The sequence below is a fragment of the Phalacrocorax aristotelis genome, chromosome 11, assembly GCF_949628215.1.
Source record: "Phalacrocorax aristotelis chromosome 11, bGulAri2.1, whole genome shotgun sequence".
NCBI lineage: Eukaryota > Metazoa > Chordata > Aves > Suliformes > Phalacrocoracidae > Phalacrocorax > Phalacrocorax aristotelis.
This window is the reverse complement of record NC_134286.1, coordinates 7,843,067-7,862,007: the sequence shown is the minus strand read 5'-3', so window position 1 is coordinate 7,862,007 and position 18,941 is coordinate 7,843,067. Positions and strand designations below refer to the sequence as shown.

The 18,941-nt window shown below is 55.5% G+C and overlaps 2 protein-coding genes across 2 annotated transcripts; one reads left to right on the top strand and one right to left on the bottom strand.

The window, feature by feature from the left end:
* The first annotated feature begins 1,025 nt into the window (after positions 1-1,025).
* On the top strand, positions 1,026-6,492 carry TSPAN6 (tetraspanin 6). The gene is made up of 8 exons (XM_075106700.1): positions 1,026-1,164; positions 1,259-1,447; positions 1,636-1,710; positions 2,304-2,402; positions 2,657-2,812; positions 3,516-3,599; positions 5,425-5,524; positions 5,735-6,492. Exons 1-7 carry the CDS (start codon positions 1,078-1,080, stop codon positions 5,491-5,493), a joined length of 759 nt encoding a protein of 252 aa, XP_074962801.1. The 5' UTR covers positions 1,026-1,077; the 3' UTR covers positions 5,494-5,524; positions 5,735-6,492.
* A 2,535-nt stretch (positions 6,493-9,027) lies between these two features.
* TNMD (tenomodulin) lies at positions 9,028-18,211 on the bottom strand. Its single transcript, XM_075106484.1, has 7 exons — positions 18,103-18,211; positions 17,841-17,975; positions 14,084-14,224; positions 13,177-13,278; positions 11,187-11,340; positions 9,848-10,017; positions 9,028-9,547 (listed from the first exon to the last, which is right to left on the bottom strand). The coding sequence occupies exons 1-7, from the start codon at positions 18,148-18,150 to the stop codon at positions 9,338-9,340; spliced, it is 960 nt and encodes a 319-aa protein (XP_074962585.1). The 5' UTR covers positions 18,151-18,211; the 3' UTR covers positions 9,028-9,337.
* Positions 18,212-18,941: the final 730 nt, after the last annotated feature.

Below are 18,941 nucleotides of genomic sequence, written 5' to 3'. Positions count from 1 at the left end.
GCTTTAAAAGGTTGTCAGGTTCTTCTCTTTGCAAGCAGAAGAGCCAGGAGCCTATTTGGACACGGGATGGAGCGCGTGCCTGTGCCAGCCCTGCAGGACTCCCAAAATCGGGGTCCTGGGGGGGGGGGCCGAGGACAAAACCACAGGAACGAGGACCCTTTTTCTACCTCCTACCAGGAAGGAGGGAGAGACCTCGCTGCAGACGGCAGGCTCCGAAACCACTCTGGAGGCAAGTGATTCCAGCTGGGGTCTGTTTTCCAGCTGAAGTTCAGCCCCCGCGAAGCAGAGGTAATGAAGTGCGTTTGGTATGTCCCATTGCCCTGCGTCCCAGGGCTCCGGCGGAGGCGAGACAGGAGCCGGAGCCACCTGGGGATTCTGGCTGTGGAGCACAGGACTGCACGGGTGAGGGGAGAGGAGGGACGAGCCTGGCATGGACAGGTAGGAGAGCTGGCGCTGGGCAGCGCCGGGGGGCAGGCTGCCTGAATGCACTGGTTATGTGGCGGCCAGGCCGGTAAGCGCATTAATTAATAACCCAGCTGTCCTGAGCAGGAGAGTGCTGCTGGGAGGCCACTGTGCGGGGCTGCTTGCTGCAGGTTGTGGGGAGCCCACAGCCCCCCACAGCCCGGGGACATCCCCGAGGAGGGGACAGGGCGCTCACCCCACGGCGGGCAGGGAAGCCGTCGCAGGCCGGCATGGTGGCTGCGCCGTGTGCCGGGGCGCGGGGTGGCTGTCCCGGCTGGTCCCTGCTCTGCTGGGGGACACCTGGGCAGGGAGTGGGCGGCCACGCTGCGGCTGCATTGCCCACGGCTGGGGCACGGGGCAGGGACTGGGGGGCACGGGGCAGGGACTGGGGGGCACGGGGCAGGGACTGGGGGGCACGGGGCAGGCAGCGGGTGCCCCCTCCCGGGGAGGAGCGGCGCCCCTTCGGGCGCTCTCGGCCGTTTCCGTGAGCGCTCGGCAACCTCCGTCGCCGCTCGGGCGCCTCCGGCGGGGCGGGGCGGGGCGGGGCGGGGCCTGCCGGGCGGGGCGGGGCTCGGGGGCGGGGCCCGTCCCGGCAGGAGAGGGCCCGTGTCGGCCATGGCGTCCCCGTCGCGGCGGCTGCAGACGAAGCCGGTGATCACCTGCCTCAAGAGCGTCCTGCTCACCTACACCTTCGTCTTCTGGGTGAGCGCCGCCCCGCCCCACCCCCACGACATGTCGCGGCCGCGTCGCCCTGTCGCGACAGTCGTGAGCCATGGCGGCTTTCCCCTCTCCCCAGGTGTCGGGCATAGTGCTGCTGGCGGTGGGCGTCTGGGGCAGGGTGAGCCTAGCCGTCTACTTCTCCCTGCTGGACGAGAAGGCCACCAACGTCCCCTTCGTCCTGGTGGGCGCCGGCACCGTCGTTGTCCTCCTGGGCACCTTCGGCTGCTTCGCCACCTGCCGCGGCAGCACCTGGATGCTCAAGCTGGTGGGTGGCCCTGGATGGGGTGGGACGTGGTCCTATCCCCTCCTGACCCTTCCTGACCTGTCCTGACCCATCCCAACCTTGTCCCATCCTTCCCCATCCTATCCTGACCCCATCTCGACCCCATCCCATCCCATCTTACCCCATCCCATCCCATCCACCCCATCCGACCCTGCTCTTTCTGCCCACAGTACGCCATGCTCCTGTCCCTCATCTTCCTCATTGTCCTGGTGGCCGCTGTCGTGGGGTTTGTCTTCAGGCATGAGGTGAGCCTGGCCGGCTGCTGCTGTCTCCCGATGTTGCAGAGGGTGTTTGATTCTGGCTTTAGCCCAAGCGCAGTTGCAGATGTCACTGGGGGGACAGAGATGCTGCTGGGAGCAGTTCTTAGTTTATCTAAAATGTGGTTAAAAGAGCCCGAAGAGTAGCTTGGTCCCCTGGTAAGGACCCATGAGGTCCCCATAAGGATGAGGCTGGGTGCTGGGTCTGCCTGGCACGGCACGCTGTCCCTCCATCAGAACAGGTGAAGTAGCCCTGGACTTTAATTTCTGGCTTTGGTCTGCCTTCTGCAATAATTTCTGTAATTAAAGCTCCTCTGAGGATTCCTGTGCCACAGAGCAGCCTGCCTGGGGGGGGGAGTCGGCACAGCGCAGGTCCTTGTTATTATGCGCAGCATCCCTGCCACCACAACACATCCCGACCTGCCCTTTAATACCGTGTTTAATTGCCTGGGTGGCCAGGGGAATGTCTGCTGGTCACGGCCGGAGTCATTCCTGCCGTCGCCGAGAGGTGACTAATGTGGGGCTGTGGGTCCCCAAACACGGGAGGGGACAGCACCGCCGCAGAGACCTCTCTCCTGCAGATTAAGACAAACTTTGAGAGTAACCTAAAACTGGCCTTGAGGGACTACAACGTGACCGCAGATCGGCACAGTGAGGCCGTCGACACCATCCAGAGAACCGTGAGTGCCCCAGCGGGGTGGAGGGCGGCAGGTGGGTACGCTCACCTCACCCTGGCGCATCCCCTGGGACCCCCTGCGGTATCCATATCCCCGTCACGGTGCTGGGAGTCCTTTTGCACCACCGGCTTTTGAGTTTGGGAGGAAATGGTGGGTGAGATGGGGGCAGTGCCTAAGGAGGCAAGGGCAGCAGTGGTAGGACGGGGGGGTCAGTACCCTGGTGTGACTGTGCTCCCCAAACGTGCTTCCCCCTCCAGCTGCACTGCTGTGGGGTGCAGAACTACTCAGACTGGGAGAGGACTGAGTACTTCACCCAGAGGGGCATCCCCCAGAGCTGCTGCAAGAGCCAGGACGACTGCTCGGAGGAGGATCTGAAAGACCTGAGCAAAGCCAAGCTGAAGGTGTTTGTGGATGTAAGTTAAGCTCAGAAAAATCCCTCTGCCAGTCCTGGAGGTGGGGAGGGCAGAGCTGGGTGGGTGGAGAAGGGCTTGCCCTTCCCTGGGAGGCTCAAAAGGAGAACTGCTGTCTCAATGCAAACACCCTGTGGCCCAGGGGCTCCCCTGTGTTTGAGGTAGGGGAAAGGTATAGAGGAATGAGCCCTTCCTCATGTCTGAGATCTCCCTCACTCCTTTCTTGGAGGTCAGGGACCAGCCAGATGCAAGTGTTTGCGCTCAGGACTGTGTGTTTGGGAGAACAGGTAAATAAGGCGGTAATTTCCTGGTAAAGTTAGTTTCGGCAGCGCTGACGTCTCTTGGCGGTCGTGCAAAGTCCTGACCCAGCAGTGAGCATGGGTGACCTCATCCAGCAGGGACGGCGGGGTGATGCAAGGGATGTTCCTCTGATGAGTCACCTTGCTCAACCCAATGCTCCTGTTGGGAACAGCCCAAGGGCAGTGCTCCCCTTGATAACGTGCAGCTGGGCTGGGAGGCCAGGCTGCAGCGCTGATAGGGAAAGGACCTTGCCGAGGTCAGGCAGGAGGGTGGCAGCCAGAAGTCCTCAGCTGCCTGTGCAGGAGCATCTTCCTCTGGAGCTGCCAGTGTTCTGGAGAGGTGCCGGTTTTTACTCTGGGGGATTGAAATGCACTGGACTCACGCACTCACTTTCCCTCCTCTGCAGGGTTGTTTCTTCCTGGTAACGTCAACGATGGAGTCGAAAATGAGCATTGTGGCTGGCATCTCCTTTGGCATTGCATGCTTCCAGGTAACTCTCCCTTGCTGGCCAGCACAGGAGTGCAGAGGGAAGCTAGAGTGTCTCCGGAGGTATTTAATTTCTGTGCAATGTCTGCTGTGTGTACAAAAGGCACGGCCTGTTTCAGCCAGGGAGGAGCAGCTATTCTGCAGATTCCCCTTGGGTTTTAATCTCACCACTGTGCTGCCTCCAGTCTCTTAAATCCAGGGCTGAAGTACCAGCTCTGTTTTTGTGAGCCCAGGTGATCTGAGAAGAGGTCCTGTCTGAAACAACCAACTTTAAGAAAACCCAAACAGAGCCTGTGCTGTGCCAGGCAAACTCCCTGCATTTGTGGTTGGCAGAGATCAAATCGCACCCTTCCTTTTCCTACCCACTGACCTCCCTTTTTATCAGGGAGGCATTTTGGCATCACTTCTGTGTGGCTGGGTCCCTGTGAGGGCCTGTGGGGCACCGCTTTTGCTGGCGGCTCACGCCCCGCACACCGCCTTACCCTGCGATTGCTTCCTCTCCCTCCCGCTCCCCAACCTCTCCTTTACTTTATCCTGTAGGACACTTCCTGCAGGAGCTGCAGCAGCGGCGTGCTCGCTGGCCCCTGCTCCGGCAGGCTTTATCCTGGCAGGAAACGAGAGGCCCCTGCCCCCTGCTCCACCGCGCTGGGCAGGCTGATGCCGCGGTGGGGTTTCCCGCGGTGCCGAGGGTTTTCTGATGCACCACAGTGGGAGCTGCAGGATGCGGGGCCGGCCCTTCTTTAGCTGGTTTGTGGAAGCGTGCTGGGCTCTCGGCGCTGAGCAGCTGCAGAGCGACCTCGCTGGCCTTGACTTTGGAGGGGCTTGAATTCACCCCCTCCTTGATCCAACATGCAGAGGCTGTGGCGTAAGCCTCAAGGCGCTGCCCCCCCGGGACCATCGGGCTGACTGCACCAGTGTGGGGAGAAGGAACCCCGCCAAGATATTTCTCCTGTAATGAGCATGTCACCATGTGTTTCCCATATCGGAAGTGCTAAACTTGGGGAGAGGCGGGAGCCAACAGCCCCTGGCTGCAGTTTGTGCTACCAAGTGCTTTCGGTTGCGGCCGGGAGAGCCCAAGAGCCAGAGCCGCTCTGTTGTGCTCGCCTCAGTCCCCTCCTCACTTGGGCTGTGCTCGCTGCAGGGTCACTGAGTTGTGACGGACACACAAACGGTGAGCCACACATTCCCAGCTGTGAAATTACCTTGGCTGATGCCAGGCCTGGGAATTGTAACCGGTTCCTGGCTTTTATCGCTCTTTCAGCAAGCCTTGCTGTGTCGTGCGGCCAGCGGGAACCCATCATGCAAATGTGCCTCTGACTCTGCTGGTTTAGGTCAAACTCCTGCAGAATCTGGCCCTAAATGTCTGTGCAGGGGCTGGGAGGCCACATTGTGATAACAGTAGCGCGTCCTTCAGATGCTGATGCAAAAACAGCAACCTTGCTTTCCCCACTGCCCTTGAAATGGGAGAGGTGGCTGCTGTTCTGTAGTGGCTGTGTAATTGGCTGTGACGCTCCTGATATCTGTGTAATATCCAAAATTACCATAAAACAGTAGATGCTTCATGAAGCAAAATGTAACAGGATAGGACGCAGAGCATCTCTTGTGAGAAGCTTGTCTGGCTGATGCCCGCCAGGATCCTCCACTTCAGTCTCTCTCCGTTACTCTGAAGCAGGGCGCGGCAGCCCATGTTGTTGTTTGTAAATGCCGCTGGTCATGTTTGGATTTTATAAAACTGGTGCTTTAGAGCAGCTTGTCAGGTTTTTCCCCTAAAACACCGCGTCCTGGTTTTGGCTGTCTCTGATGTGTGGGGATTTTTTTCTCTTTTTCAGTTGGTTGGCATCATTCTCGCCTGCTGCCTGTCCCAGTACATCACGAACAATCAGTACGAGATGGTGTAGCTGGCCCCCAGCACACCGTGGCTGTGGCCAGGTATGTCTGTCCAGCGATGTAAGCTCGGTGGGCTGCCTCTGCATCCCTGGCTGCTGCCTGGTTGCCCCTGGGGACCTTCAGTATGGCGGCGGGTACACTTCTGGGGACATGTAGGGATGGAGGGCAACTGCAAGACCGTGTCTGCTACATCATTTTAAATCACGTATAGGTCCTGCCTTGTCTGTTAACGCTTTGTCTTGTGCATTGCAGGGTATGCTCTCTGTGGTTGGGGAGGATGCCACCACCTCCAGTTTTCCTCTGGATGCCGCTTCGTGAAGTCTTGCTTTGAACTGACTGATATTCTTCTCAACTAACTCTTAGAAACGAGTGCAGCAGCTGTCCTGGTGCGCTCAGGGACTTGTCCTAACACTACTCTGCTGTGCCACTGCGTGGGATAATTGGTGTAGCTGCGGTGGTTACAGCAAGCGTGCTCCCCAGGGCACCACAGACCCCAGCTCTTTCCTCAGCGGCGCGTTTGAGTGCCATGCCGAGCTGACCATGCTGGTGGCCTCGCGGGACTCCCAGTGCTCATCCTTGGTGCCTCTGTCGGGAAAGCGATGCTTCCCCTCACCTCCGGCAACCCCTTGATGTCCCCTCGCTCTCTGGACACGGTTGCTTTTGAGATGGGACTGTTACTCTGTTAAAACGGAGCCCTGCCTGACTGATGCCCTTGGCTCAGCAAGGTGTTGGCTTGTTGCCAAGCTCTCTCTCATCCCTGCCCTGGGTTTTATATATTTTTTTTATAGTTGTACTTTTTTAAGTACAGGCTGTAGTGATTCTTTGTAAGCTGTAGCGAGGTTTGGTGATGTATGTAGCTCCTGGTGCCTTTACCTTGGTAGGTGTCCTTGCACCGAGTCAGCTGTGACTTGATCGTCAGTATTATATGCTGCTTTAACTCATTTTGTGTATTGAGTAGAACTCTCTTGTCCTGAGACACAATAAATATTAAGATATTTTACTCTATGAAACTGCCTTGGCTTTTCTTTTCCTCTCTCGGAAATTCTTCTGCTTGTGTCCCTGCAAAGAGCAGCAACCGCCCCGGGAGGTAATCTGCTCGCCTAGGGCCAGCCAGTAACCTCTGGACCACTGCAACTCACGTTTCTCCAGTGCTCACTGGTGCACTTGTGCTTACAAATAACTTCTGTAATTGAATTTTCTTCGTAACAGCGGTTGTGTAACAGTGCTGAAGCAGAAGGCCTGGAGCATCCCAGCCCAGAAGCCGGGGAGATGAATTCAGCCCTGTGCAAACGCATGCATCTCCTGCCAGCTGGCCGCTCGCTTGGAGCAAAGGGCAGGGCAGCGCTGCTGGAGCTGCCAGCATCCCCAGCCTCTCCCTGGGGCAAGAAGCGTGGATTTAAGCTTTTGTGTTCATTTGGTACTGCTCATCTTTGGGCTGTTTCATCAGCAAGACTTTGCCTTACTGAGCCTGATGCTGCGGTGGTGCGGTGAAGCTCACCTCCTGCTGAGCTTGGGGGATTTTTAGGTCTGAAGCACCGAACTCACAAAAGCTGTGGCTTGGAGCAGCCGGCTGGCTGCCGGGGCTACCTGTCCTGCTCCTGGGGAGGAGGCAGGTGTAAAAGGAGCATTTAAGCCACGGGTAGGAGTGATGGCCTTTTGTCAGCATCAGCCCTCTGGCAACTGCTGCTCCCATGCTGGGTGAGCTGCCCCCGCCAAACCGCCCCATGGTGTGGCAAATGACCCAGTGCAGGGCAGCCTCACTGCTGACCGAGGAACATGGAGGGGAACACCCAAAACCCTGATGTTGTGTTTAACCTGGGTGAGTAAGTCAGACTGTTGTCAGTGCCTGGCTGACCAAAAACCGCCTGGATTGAGACAGCGAGGCAGTGTGTCAGAGCACAGAAACTGGGTTGGAGAGTTTGGCCAACGGCAATTAAGGGGCAGATGGAGACAGGGCAGGAACGCGTGAGAAGCAGGGCCAGGTTTGGATAAACCCATCCTCATGAGGAAGCCTGTGCAGAAGGAAGCGACCCTGCACTGGTCTGTGCCCCTGCCTCTGCAGGCAGCTTCTTCCTGGGCTGGATGGCAGAGGCGGTGCTGGTCAGGGATGGTGCTGGCGGAGGGTGGCATGGGGACCCCGGAGGCTTCTGAGCTGCTGCAGGAAAACCTGTGGGCAAAACCAGCAGGCTTGTCCAGCCTGCTCACCCCCGTGGCCAGTGACAGACACTGTGGCCATCAGAGGGTGCAGATCTTAACTAGTTAAATAGTGCTTATGTAGACACCTTGCTGTCATTTGGAGAGACATCAGTGATGTCCTAGTGGTACAGGCATGTGCTGGGGGAGACGCTGGGCAGAGCTGGGACACTGCTGTCCTGGCAAAGGTATTGGATGTCCCTTGGTGACCTGGCTGGACCAACTGAGCCGGGACACGAGCACAGCTGGCTGGCCCCACGGCTCCGGTTTTCTGCCGTAGCTGTGGCCAGGTGGGTTTCACATGTCCCACTGCATTTGGACATCCCCATTCAGGGGGATAAATGTCTTGGGGGACTTGTCAGAAACACCTGGTGTCCCCAAGGCTGGTCGGTGTCCCTTGGGATGCTGTGTGGGGACCTCTGCTGCATCATGCTCCTGGTGGCTGCCAGCATTTTAATCACATTGTCAGCACAGCTGTGAACAGCGATGGAGGGAACTGCTCTTAAAATGTGCTCACTTCCCCATGGGAGCCGCAGGGATGCAGGGAGGGCCTGGCAGCCCTGGGGACACTGTGGCCAGCACCCAGCACAGTGGCAGTGAGCAGAGCCCAACCCCTTGCTCCCTCCTCTGTACTCATGGCTGGGCAGGCTCATCCACCCAGGTGTTTTTTTCTGGAAAGCCCCAGCCGTGGCAGCACGGTCACCCTCAGTGACACCAAGAAGGTTTTACCCAGTGACACTCGTGGGCTGTCAAAGCTCCTCAGCAGCAGCCAGCTCCTTGGGATGAAAGCTGGAACCTGGGCTCTGGCACAAGCACCGAGGCCATGAGCAGAGGAAGGCTGTGCGGGGGGTGCATGGGGATTTTGGCCGTTAGCCCTCAGCACTGCTGCAGGCAGTATCCTGCTCAGGGCAGCGGCAGTGCCAAGGACTTTTTTTTGCCTTCTACAGCTTGGGTTTTGCCTGTTCGTTGGTCACAGGGCTGGGACAGCTGATGGCACTTGGAGTCCTCTGTGCCACTGCTCCCTCCGGCTTTGGCTGCCCTGCTCCCTGGAGGCTCCTTATGCCTGCTCCTGCCCGCCTTGCCTGCACACTACCATGCTACACATTGCTCCCGTGGGACTGGTGCCACCCCTCAGCTGCCACTAGTAACTCCCGAACACATCAGAGCATGCCAGAGCAGAGGGTCTGGACGTGCTGAACAACAACCAGCATGGTCAGGGAGCAAATTAGGGACTGCCGCACGTTCCCAGCAAGGCAAACTCTGGCAGTTCCAGTACCTGAGTTATGGATGCTCGTGACAAGGCAGCCGAGCAATTAGATCACTTCTCAGACCCATTAAGCATCACAGACTGAGACTAAACGACTTTCCATTTTCTTTGCAATCGCTCATACAAGACTTTTATTGTTTGCCTCTTGCTGCTCAGCGTGGCGACGATGCACTCGAGCACGGCCTCCCCCAGCGCCGCGGGAGCAGTGCAGGATGCAGGGGGGTCAGGCGGTGTGCGCTCGGTGAGGGTGTCGCGGCCGGCGGGCTCGCATGCTTGCCGGCAATCAAGCTGGTAACAACCTGCGCGTTGGCTGCGTCAGGATGCATCCAGATGGGTGGCAATGAGGCAGGCGGGCATGGGGCGGCACCCAAGCCCTGGGTGCTGTGAGGCAGGTGCTACACCCTGCCCAGCATCCGCGCAATCCACCAGTTGCAGGGCATGATGATCCGGCAGATGACCCTCCCGCCCTGGTAGCAGTACGGGTAGGGGTAGTAGCCCAGGAGGGGCTCACAGACCCGCCGGCAGTAGCGGTTGGCACGGCGGCACTGGGCACAGCAGTAGCCTTGCTCGTCCCACAGGGGGTGAAACTCCAGCCCGTTCTCCGACTGCCAGGAAGAGACAGCGTCAGCACAGCGAGGGGGACATGTGGCCGGGGCATGCTAGGAACATGGCCAGGGCACCCCAGGAGCAAGGACAGGACAGACTGGGAGGGCAGACAGGGCACCCCAGGAGCAAGGACAGGACAGACTGGAAGGGCAGACAGGGCACCCCAGGGAGCATGGGCAGGACACCCCAGGACCATGGCCAGATCACCCTAGGAACATGGCCAGGACAACCCAGGAGCAGAGCCAGGACACCCCGGGACCATGGCTAGGGCACCCCAGGGTGCAATTCTCTGCACTCACGTAGTCATTGATGGGCAGGTCCTCCTCAGTGAGCTGCCGTGCCCGGCGCTTGGGGCCCAGCTGCACATCCTTCTCCACCTTGTGTTCACTACCCCCATCCAACCAGCTCTGGTTGTCCACAAGCAGCTCAGGATCTTCTTCTGCCCCTTCAAGGCTGGCCAGCTCAGGAGCTACAGGGAAACCCCAAATGTTGCTGTCAACAACCGGGGAGCAGGGGGACAAACGCAGCAGCAGGCATTAATGTCTCTACCATAATTTGGTGCCATGGTACAAGAAGAGGAGGAAATGGCTCCAACCTTAGCAGCCTCACCAGCAAACCAGGTCTGCTCTGTTGCCTCCTGCTCTTACCAAGCCTGGGCAAAAGGCTGTAGGAGGTAATCCGGTAATCTGGCAGAAGAAGAGGGTACACAAGATATGGCCCATCCCCTCCCATGCTCATGGGTGGCAGGTGCCCATGGGTAGTGTCAGCATCCCCCGCACAGGGCTGCAGGTACATGGAAGCATGTCCTTGTGGTGGGATCTGCTGCTGCAAGGGGGGATTTGTAGAGCCCCAATGAAGCAATATGATTTGGGGCAGATTATGCTCAGCTATAGCTCCTATTGGTGTCTTAGGTAAGACCCACAGTGACATTAATTTTCTCTGCAGTAGGGTTTAACAGCAGGGACCGAGGAAGTAGAAAGGGGACAGCAGCCAGGGACAGCAGCCAAGGACAGCAGCCTCCCCCTGCATCAGGGATCTCTGATGCCCACTTGCTCCCAGGACCATCGATGGTGTGAACTGAATGGTACCCGTGGGGGATGAGATGTGCCTCTGCGGTGGCAGGGTGGAGGGAGTTTACTCGGTAGGGATTTTTAAACTACCTCATTCAGATAGAAGTGGGTTAGAGAAAGTGCATAATTACACCGTCAGATCTCAGAGGCCACAACCTCTGTGAGGGCTGTGTAGCGAGCAGCTGGAGGTGGCAACCCTGTTGTGTGATTTAGATGCAGATGTCTGCTCATCCTCTGATGTTCATGCAGTGATGAGAATTTAGGCGTCCCAGTTTCTAGCAGTGCTGGCTTCTTTGCAGGTACAAAGGGTTTTAGGTTTTTTTCCCTTGTTATGAGGAGGGTGGCCACTCTGCAAAGCACAGGGTGGTGGGGAGCCGGCAGAGACAAGCGGTTTGCAGAGAGAAAATTCAGCCCCTGCTATTATATTGGCCATGTTCTCTCATAGTCATGGCCAACATTGTGTTCGTGTCTGAGATGTACAACGAGGATGTGGAAATGGGTTCCCACCATGTTGAATGAGGGCAAATGGCAGAGTGAACATGGGTGGGTGGCAGATGGCTCCTTGTACCTGCTATCGGCGTGGGGTGGATCCAGTAGATGGTCTCATTTCTGCAGATGTCAAAAATTTTGGAGCTCTTCAGGAACTCCTTGTTCTGAATGGGCTTTTCCCCAGGCACCCAGACCACAGACTGCTCAAGGTAGGTGGTCGTGATTTCTTCTCCCTGGAAGAAAAGCAAGATTTCCCCCTGGTGTGGTGAGACACCCTATCCCCACTGCTAGCTGCTTCTCCTCCCCTTGGCTTACCTTGAGCCTCCTCTCTCCTCCGAGTGAGGAGGTGGACTTTGCCTTAGCCCCAGGATTGGGGTGCATATGCAATACCCCACTGGTCCTCACAAGAGAGACCCATCATGAGCCTTGTTGTTCCTGCCCACTCTCAGCCAACACCACCCTGCTCTCTCCTCCCAGTGTTCATCATGCTTCAAGAGCTTTCTCCTGTGCAGTACCCACCATCTGGAAGAGCCTTCTGGAGCAGCCCGGCTCATTTAAAACCCAAGATTAAAACATCTCCTCTCGCTTTGCTCTTGCTACTTCATTTCTTTCTCCTTCTGCTACTGATTTTGTGATCGAACACTTTAATTTATTCCTCACAGAAATTCTTTGCACGGCCGTATTCTGTAATTTATACTACATGTCTCTGCGGTTGCATTAGTCCATGGTGTGTTTTGGCAGGTGCTTAGGGAGGGAGATATATAAAGATTATTGGATAGGTCTGTGCTGAGCTATCTGCCAAGGCAATGTTGTGTATGTTGGTGGTGGTAGCCCATAGAGCAAGTTGGCAAATGGCATTTTTCTCTCCAGAAGGTGTCTGGAGCTGTATTTCTCTTTTATAGAGTTTTTCCTTATGGCTTTGGGAAGTCTCAGGAAAAAGCTAACACAACCTGGCTCAGTCTGAGTAATTTTCGGAGTCTCTGGTGAAAGCCGTGGGGTTGCGGAGGTGCTGCCTGAAGGACCTGGCAGAATGTGGGCTCTGGGAAGAGATGACTAGTTCTTAAATCTACATTTATCTCATTGGGTTTTACATTTCAGCTCTCTTCCTGGGGCAATGTTCTGCTAAAGACTGGGAAGTCATATCTGTTTTACAACGGTAGCTGAAAAGATCTATTAGCATCTTATAGCATAATCAAAGAATCAGCGTCTGGGAATTTGGGTCATGATTCAGGGAAATGTTTCAGCCCACGCTTTGTTTCAAACAAGTGTCCTGCTGGTGTTTTATCTGCAATGGCTTCCTTGGGGGGGATTCAATCCACTAACACCCTTCATCTTGCAAACGGGGAGGAGGGAGGGCTGTGCCGCGGGGCGGTGCCGCCGCTGGGGGCTCAGGGATGGGGACAGGGACAGGGGACAACTGCTTTCAAGGGACTGAGCCATCAGCCAAGGTTACGCCACCAGAGAGGGGTTGAAATATGGAGCCAAACACTTTTTCCATGCAGCACACAAAGCGTGTGGGTCCTTGCAGCAGGACGTGGTGGGCAAAAGTTAAATGGGTGTAAGAAGCAATCAGGGACATTGATGGGAGGAAGGTCCATGCAGGACAGGGAGGAGGCCCCAGGCCGGCGCCTCCCACCTCCCAGGGCTGTACGCCAAGCGCTTTCTCAAACTGCATTTCTTAAATGCTGCTGCTCTTTTAAATTCATTACATGAGGCTCAATTCTTGGAGAAAACAATTTGATTGACTTTTTGGTGCCTGCTAATCCTGAGCTGCCTTGCGACCTTTTGACTACAACAGGATTATTGCTCTTGATCTCCGGTATTGTGCTGAGAGGTTTTTGTCTGTTGGCTGTCTAATCCCATTTCTTTCCACTTCTTGTTTTTAGAAGCAATCCTCTGAAATAAGATAATTTTATGAAGCGATCACAACTCATTATTTCTTTATTGTGGAGTCTCCGGGAAGGCTGGAGCAGATGGGAGAGCAGTGGGGACAGCAGCCGTGCTCCCAATGCCAGGGAGAGGAGTAGGTTCCACCGGGGGCAGAGGACTGTCCTGTTTTATTCACCTACCTCAAGCTCAGGGATCTTGGCCTCTGTTGTCTCAGGTAGGACTTTAGTCTGAGTTTTGATGAAACATTTTTGAAGTCCCACAAAGAAGATGCCAGTTATTCCCTACGGCAACAAAACAAACACCAAAAAAGCAGTCAGGGCAAATTGGGAGGACAAATAACCCCATCATATGGAGGGTACAGCTGGATGAGGGTTTAGTTGTACTTTTCCTGTTGATGTTTTTGTGCAAACTCTGCTCAGTGGTGGTGCTAAGATGTACTAACAGGTTCTCCTAAGGGATATTGCATTTTATGGTTTGGGAGAATTGGGCTTTTTACAAATATTTTGAGGCAGATAGTCATAAAATTTTACTTTGCTCCCCTTCTCCTTGTAACTATCATGAGCTCTAGTTACCACAAATAAAAATATGCAGAATAGCATCTGACCATTATGGTTATATGGACATTCAGACCCCAGTTCCTGCTGGGCTATTAGTTGAAAATTTTGCCATATGTCACTGCACAGGGTATTTCCCTACAAATTTTAATTAGGTTTCAGAGAGAGCCTGCAACATTGTCATGAGGTTTTAATGCTCTCCAGACAGACGAATGTACTGGGCTTGGATAGATTTATGGTTATTGCATTCCTCTGCAAGGGTAAATCCAATAACTAGGTCTTGCTTTTAAGATGTATTTTGTTGGAACTGAACCACGCCACTATTAAATACTGGTGGAAGCTTATGTAGATACACATCTCCTTTCCCTTGAGAGCATACCCAGAGAGTCTGCATCTGGGCATTGCCCTCCCTGATGCAGAAACAAATTGTCCTGGGGCTTGCTCCAGCAACCCCTTGGTGTCCTAAGGGATCCTGCCCGTCCTGCTGCAGGATGGCAGGCAGGGTCCCGGGGACAAAGCCTGCTGCACTCACATTTTTAAAGTCATGGATCTCCAGGATTTCCTCACTGCCGTTCCCACTCCTGAAGGTCTCTGTCCTGGCCAGTGGGTCAATTTCCATCACAATCTTCTTCTTTTCACCGTGGCTGAAGAACGTGTGCTCCATGTCGTAAACCTGTGAAGGACAAAACCACACAGGGGTCAGCTGAGCTCCCAACCTGATTTCCCATGCCATCCAGTGGGCAACTGGGCTGGGGCTCGGTGCCCGACTCCTGGTGCTGGGTACCCTGCCACAGGGCCGGCTGTTTCCCCACGCCCCATCTCTGAGCCAGGACAATTATGGGGCTGGGAAGAAGGGAGGATGGGTCCAGGCTGTTGGGGGGACATGTGTGTCAAGCCTGGGAGAAGATGCTCATCCCACACTTGCACCAGGAGCTTTGCCATGGTTCAGCCTTTGCCAGTGTTTTCTGTGGCACAAGCCTGTTCATGTCCCAGGCTGGACTAAAGTCAGCCTGGAGCAGAGGAGGCTGAGGGCAGCCCTCATCGGGGTCTGCAGTTCCCTCCCAAGGGGAGGAGGAGGGGCAGGCGCTGATCTCTTCTCTCTAGAGACCAACGCCAGGACCTGAGGGAATGGCAGGGAGATGTGCCAGGGGATGGTTAGGTTGGCTATTAGGAAAAGGTTCTTCCCCAGAGGGTGGTGGAGCCCTGGAACAGGCTCCCCAGGGAGGCATCACGGCACCAAGGCTGGAAATATTGAGTAGCACTTGGACAAGGCCCTCAGAGACATGGTGTGAATTTGGGGCTGTCCTGTGCAGGGACAGGAGTGGCACTCGATGATCCTTCTGGGTCCCTTCCCACTCAGGACTCTCTGTGATTCTATGAAAGTCCTGAGCCCAAGGGACCTCACTTTCCCCTGTCCCTGCCCTGCTTGCTCCATCCCTGGCTCACTTGCTCCATCACTGTGTCCCCATCTTTCTTCCTCCATAACTGCATCTCTGGCTCTCTTGCTTCATCTCTGTGCCTTCTGTTTTTCCTGGAAAGGCAGAGGTAAAAGCTTCCCTCTGCTTGGAGGAGATCAGGGATTGCCAGCGGATCAAAGACCTCCTCGAGGGCTGCTGAAGAGCTTTGGGGCGTAGCAGCCGGCTTCCCGGCAGCACTCATCCCTGTGGGGAGCCGGGGGAGCAGCGCCGGGGGGAGCAGCCCTCTCGTCCTCACAGGTGCTCGCTGCACTCAGCCAGCCCGGCAGCCCTCCAGTCTCTGCGGATGCCTGACCCTTAAAGGATGAGTGGTGGCAGATGCTATTTGAAGCACAAAAATGATCCTGCTGGCATGGATTGAGCTGGCGAGACTTGGGGAGTCTCGTTTCCCAAATCGGATGGTGTCATGCGGAAGCAAAGGGCCTCTGCAAAACCCCTCAAGTCCACAAGGGAGTGGGAGGCGATGGAGGCACAGGGACGGGAAAGCCCTGTTCGTCCCCTGGCACGGCCACAGAGCCAGGGAAGGAGCACCCTGGCCCTGCAGCAATGCCCCGGCGAGGGGCAGGGGCTCTGCCTGCAGTCCCAACCTAAACCCCCTTTCACTGTCCCCTGGTTCTTGCACATCCCTCCCCATCAGGGGGTTCAAAGCCTCTCAGCATTGTTTTCAGCATCAGCATGCCCTGTTTGCAACCACTGGAGGAAGCCTGGGCGTAGAACCAGCCGTGCAGGTGGTAACTGCTGGGTACCTTTGCCCCTGCTTAAAAGCTAGAAGAGCGATGTGAGCCTTGGCAGCCATGAGCAGCTCCTGTTACTCAGCAGGAGGCTTTTATAAAGATATATGGCTGTCAATGGATTTTTATGGTATGGTAAAAATAGTGTGAAGCCTAAAATGGCTGGAAGGCTGCCGGTTTTGACTGACAAAATGTGCATGGTGCCGTAAATAATTTCTAGGAGGGTAGGATCCCAGGTGGCACCTTACCTTCAAGTGCCTCTCCATTTACAAAGAATTACTTCTGCCAGCACAGTGGCCAGCTAACCCATTTGGGCTTGGCCAGCTCCGTGCTTCTCAGAGAGCTGTGACATGTTTTATAGGGCTAAAAATGACACTTGCTTGTGAATCATTGAAATATTTCCCCTGCGAGGCTGTGACGAACCCCTCGTTAGCTGACTCATCGCCTTCGCTCGCCGGCAGTGCCAGCCGGCATGGATGCTGCTGTGCAGAGGGCAGCACCATGTCCAAGGCCACCCCTCGGAGGAACAAGTCTTCTTTAAAGATTTTTTTCCATTCTCTGGTTGCGTGGAGGGAGCTCAAAGCACTTTTTGTTCTTTGAAGAGTTTAATTCCCCTTGGTTTACATTTTTGAGCATTAGGAACTTCCAGCCTCCCCTGTCCTGCTGTTCCCAGAGGACTCCTGGCCGGCCGGAGAAGCGCTGCACCATGGCTGCAGAGGACGCGGCGATGCCGGATGCCGGGAGCATCACCGTGCAGCTCCACCACAGGGACGTCTTTGCTCTCCTATGACCTCGCGCTTTTCTCGCCTGCCCATCAGGTGTTGTGAAGGGCTTTCAGAAATATTGATGATGGACTCCATCCTCCATCAGGCCGTGGGAGCCAAGGACAGGCACCCTTGATAACCCTCCCAAGGCTGTGGCAATGGCTCTGCACCGCCGGCTCAGAGAAAACCTGCCCTCTGGGGGTTAACAGCCTCTTCCCCCGCAGCTGGCAGGCACCCTGTTTTTCGAGGAACAGCAGAGACTTTATAACCATCTTGGCAGGAGCCACGTATAGCTTTTATTGCTTTTTCTTTTATTTTTTGGGTGTATTTCTTTCTATTTGCTGATAAGAAGACAAAGTTTCCGGTGAGCAGGGTGCTTCCTCCGCCTGGTGGGAGGGCAGCCTGGCTGGGCTAGCTCGGCTCCTGCGTGGGGCAGGGAGGAGAGAGGAGATGCCACCGTGGGAAAGAGGCCGCTTTGGCTGCGCACAGGAATTTTGGAGACGTTCTTGAGAGTCAGCAAAACCTGCCAGCGCCAGGGTGCAAACATCCGCCTGGATGAGTGTGGAAATTGAAAGGGCAGGTGGATGGGGAGCAATGGGGAGCACCAGGAAGGCTGTTGGCTTCAAGGCTAAGTGATTTTCTTGGGGTATGGGACAAAAAAAAAGGGGTTTGCCAGAGTTGCCAAGATGCTGGGCAGCAGCAGGCAGAGATGCATGAGAGATGCACAGCCCCGCTGCCGCCCCCAGCGCGCTCGGCACTTACAGCAGCGTCCGTCTGGGGAGCTGGGAATAAAAGAGCACAATCCAGTTAGCAGGAGCTCCTCCAAAAGCTAATCCGTCTCACCGTCCCCTCACATTGCAGACACATTAAAGTAAGAAATATAATCCATGACAATCAATCACCGCTGCGTCCTGGCTTTCTCTCCTCTTTATGCGGTGGCATAATGACTTTTCCACCAGTTTCTGGCAAGATAATTGAAATGAAATGGAAAATATTTTCTTACTTGTCATAAAATTTGCTGCCGGTGAAATAAGAGTAACTTTAACTCTTCGTGGCGTAGCTCCCATCCCCCGTAATTGTCAGCTAGGGAAAGAATGTGGTGACAGAGAAAAAACCCAGCCGTATAATGTAAAAGCTAGTTATGAATAATATAAAGATTTTTAAAAGTCCCATGAATACTTGTGGTCTAAGAAAATGCATTTTGTAAAGTTGCCTTGGTTTCGGGGTGTAGTTAAAAGTTTCAGTGAGTTGGGGGAGGCAGAAAGCTCTGTCTGGGGAAGCGGTGCTCAGAAACGCTGGATCAAAGAGTTTCTACTTACTTTTCTGGGTGTTGGGCTCCAGAGATATTTGACACCAAAAAATATCAGAATAAGTGAAATGAGCAGCACGCTGAAAAGCAGTCCGCAGATCTGGTATCTGGTGCAGGTCTTCTTTCGCGTCTTGGATGCTTCTGCCTAATTAATGACAAAACAGCGATAGCCAGAGGTTGACTGATGATTCAAGGAGGGATGAGCACACATGCATATCAGACATTTACCATGCTGACAAGCTGCACGGTGGCAAAGCAAGCCATGAACTTACGTCCAGAAAGCGGCAGTCCTCTGGGCTCTCCCGAGCCGTCCCTCCCATGGTCTCCTCTGTGTGCGAGGACGTGAGCCCGCTCCGAGGTGGAGTTACGGAAGCTCTGGGCTGCACACGCGGGGAGGAAGGCTGGGTCTCTGCCGCCCCCACAACGGCGGCAGCCAGCTTTCCCCCACAGCCTGCTGGGTCCCGGGTGCTCCCGCAGCGCTTGCTGTTTGCAGGGTGCAAGCCATTCCCATGTTTTTGGAGATGAGCCCACACAAAGCTCTGCTCCGTGGTGTTCATTGGCCCCATCCAGGGTCCCAATTTTTTGTTTAAGCTCTGTTTCCACCCTCCGCTTCTGCCCCTGCACTGCTGGCTAGAGGCACCCAGGCTGTGCAAGGGCTCCTGGCCCCGCTGGAGATCTGGGGACGTGGGCACTGCCGTCCTCGGGGGGCTGCTCGCCTGTGCTCGTGCATTCAGGGGGGCACGGGCGGGGTGCCTGCGAGGCATTCGGGGGGCATGGGCATGGCAGGGGCGGCAGGTGTGTGCGCGGGCATGAGTGTGCACGTGTGTGCATACACGTGTGCATGCACTCACTGCCAGCCCTCAGCAACGTGGTGCGAAGCCCGAGCTCTCCCCATGGAGGGCTCTGACATCCCACACCCGCTTTGCGCAGAGCCTTGCCCCAAAGTCGGCCTAGCCAGGAATTTCCTGACTAAATTTTTCCTTTGTTCAAAAATGTCCATGTGATGAAATCGTACAGGAAATGAACCCCTCTTAAGAAAGGCTTTCAGCAATGCAGTGTGAAGTTTCTAGTCTGAACAGGATGAGGCTCCCTGGTGTAGAGGAGCTGGCAT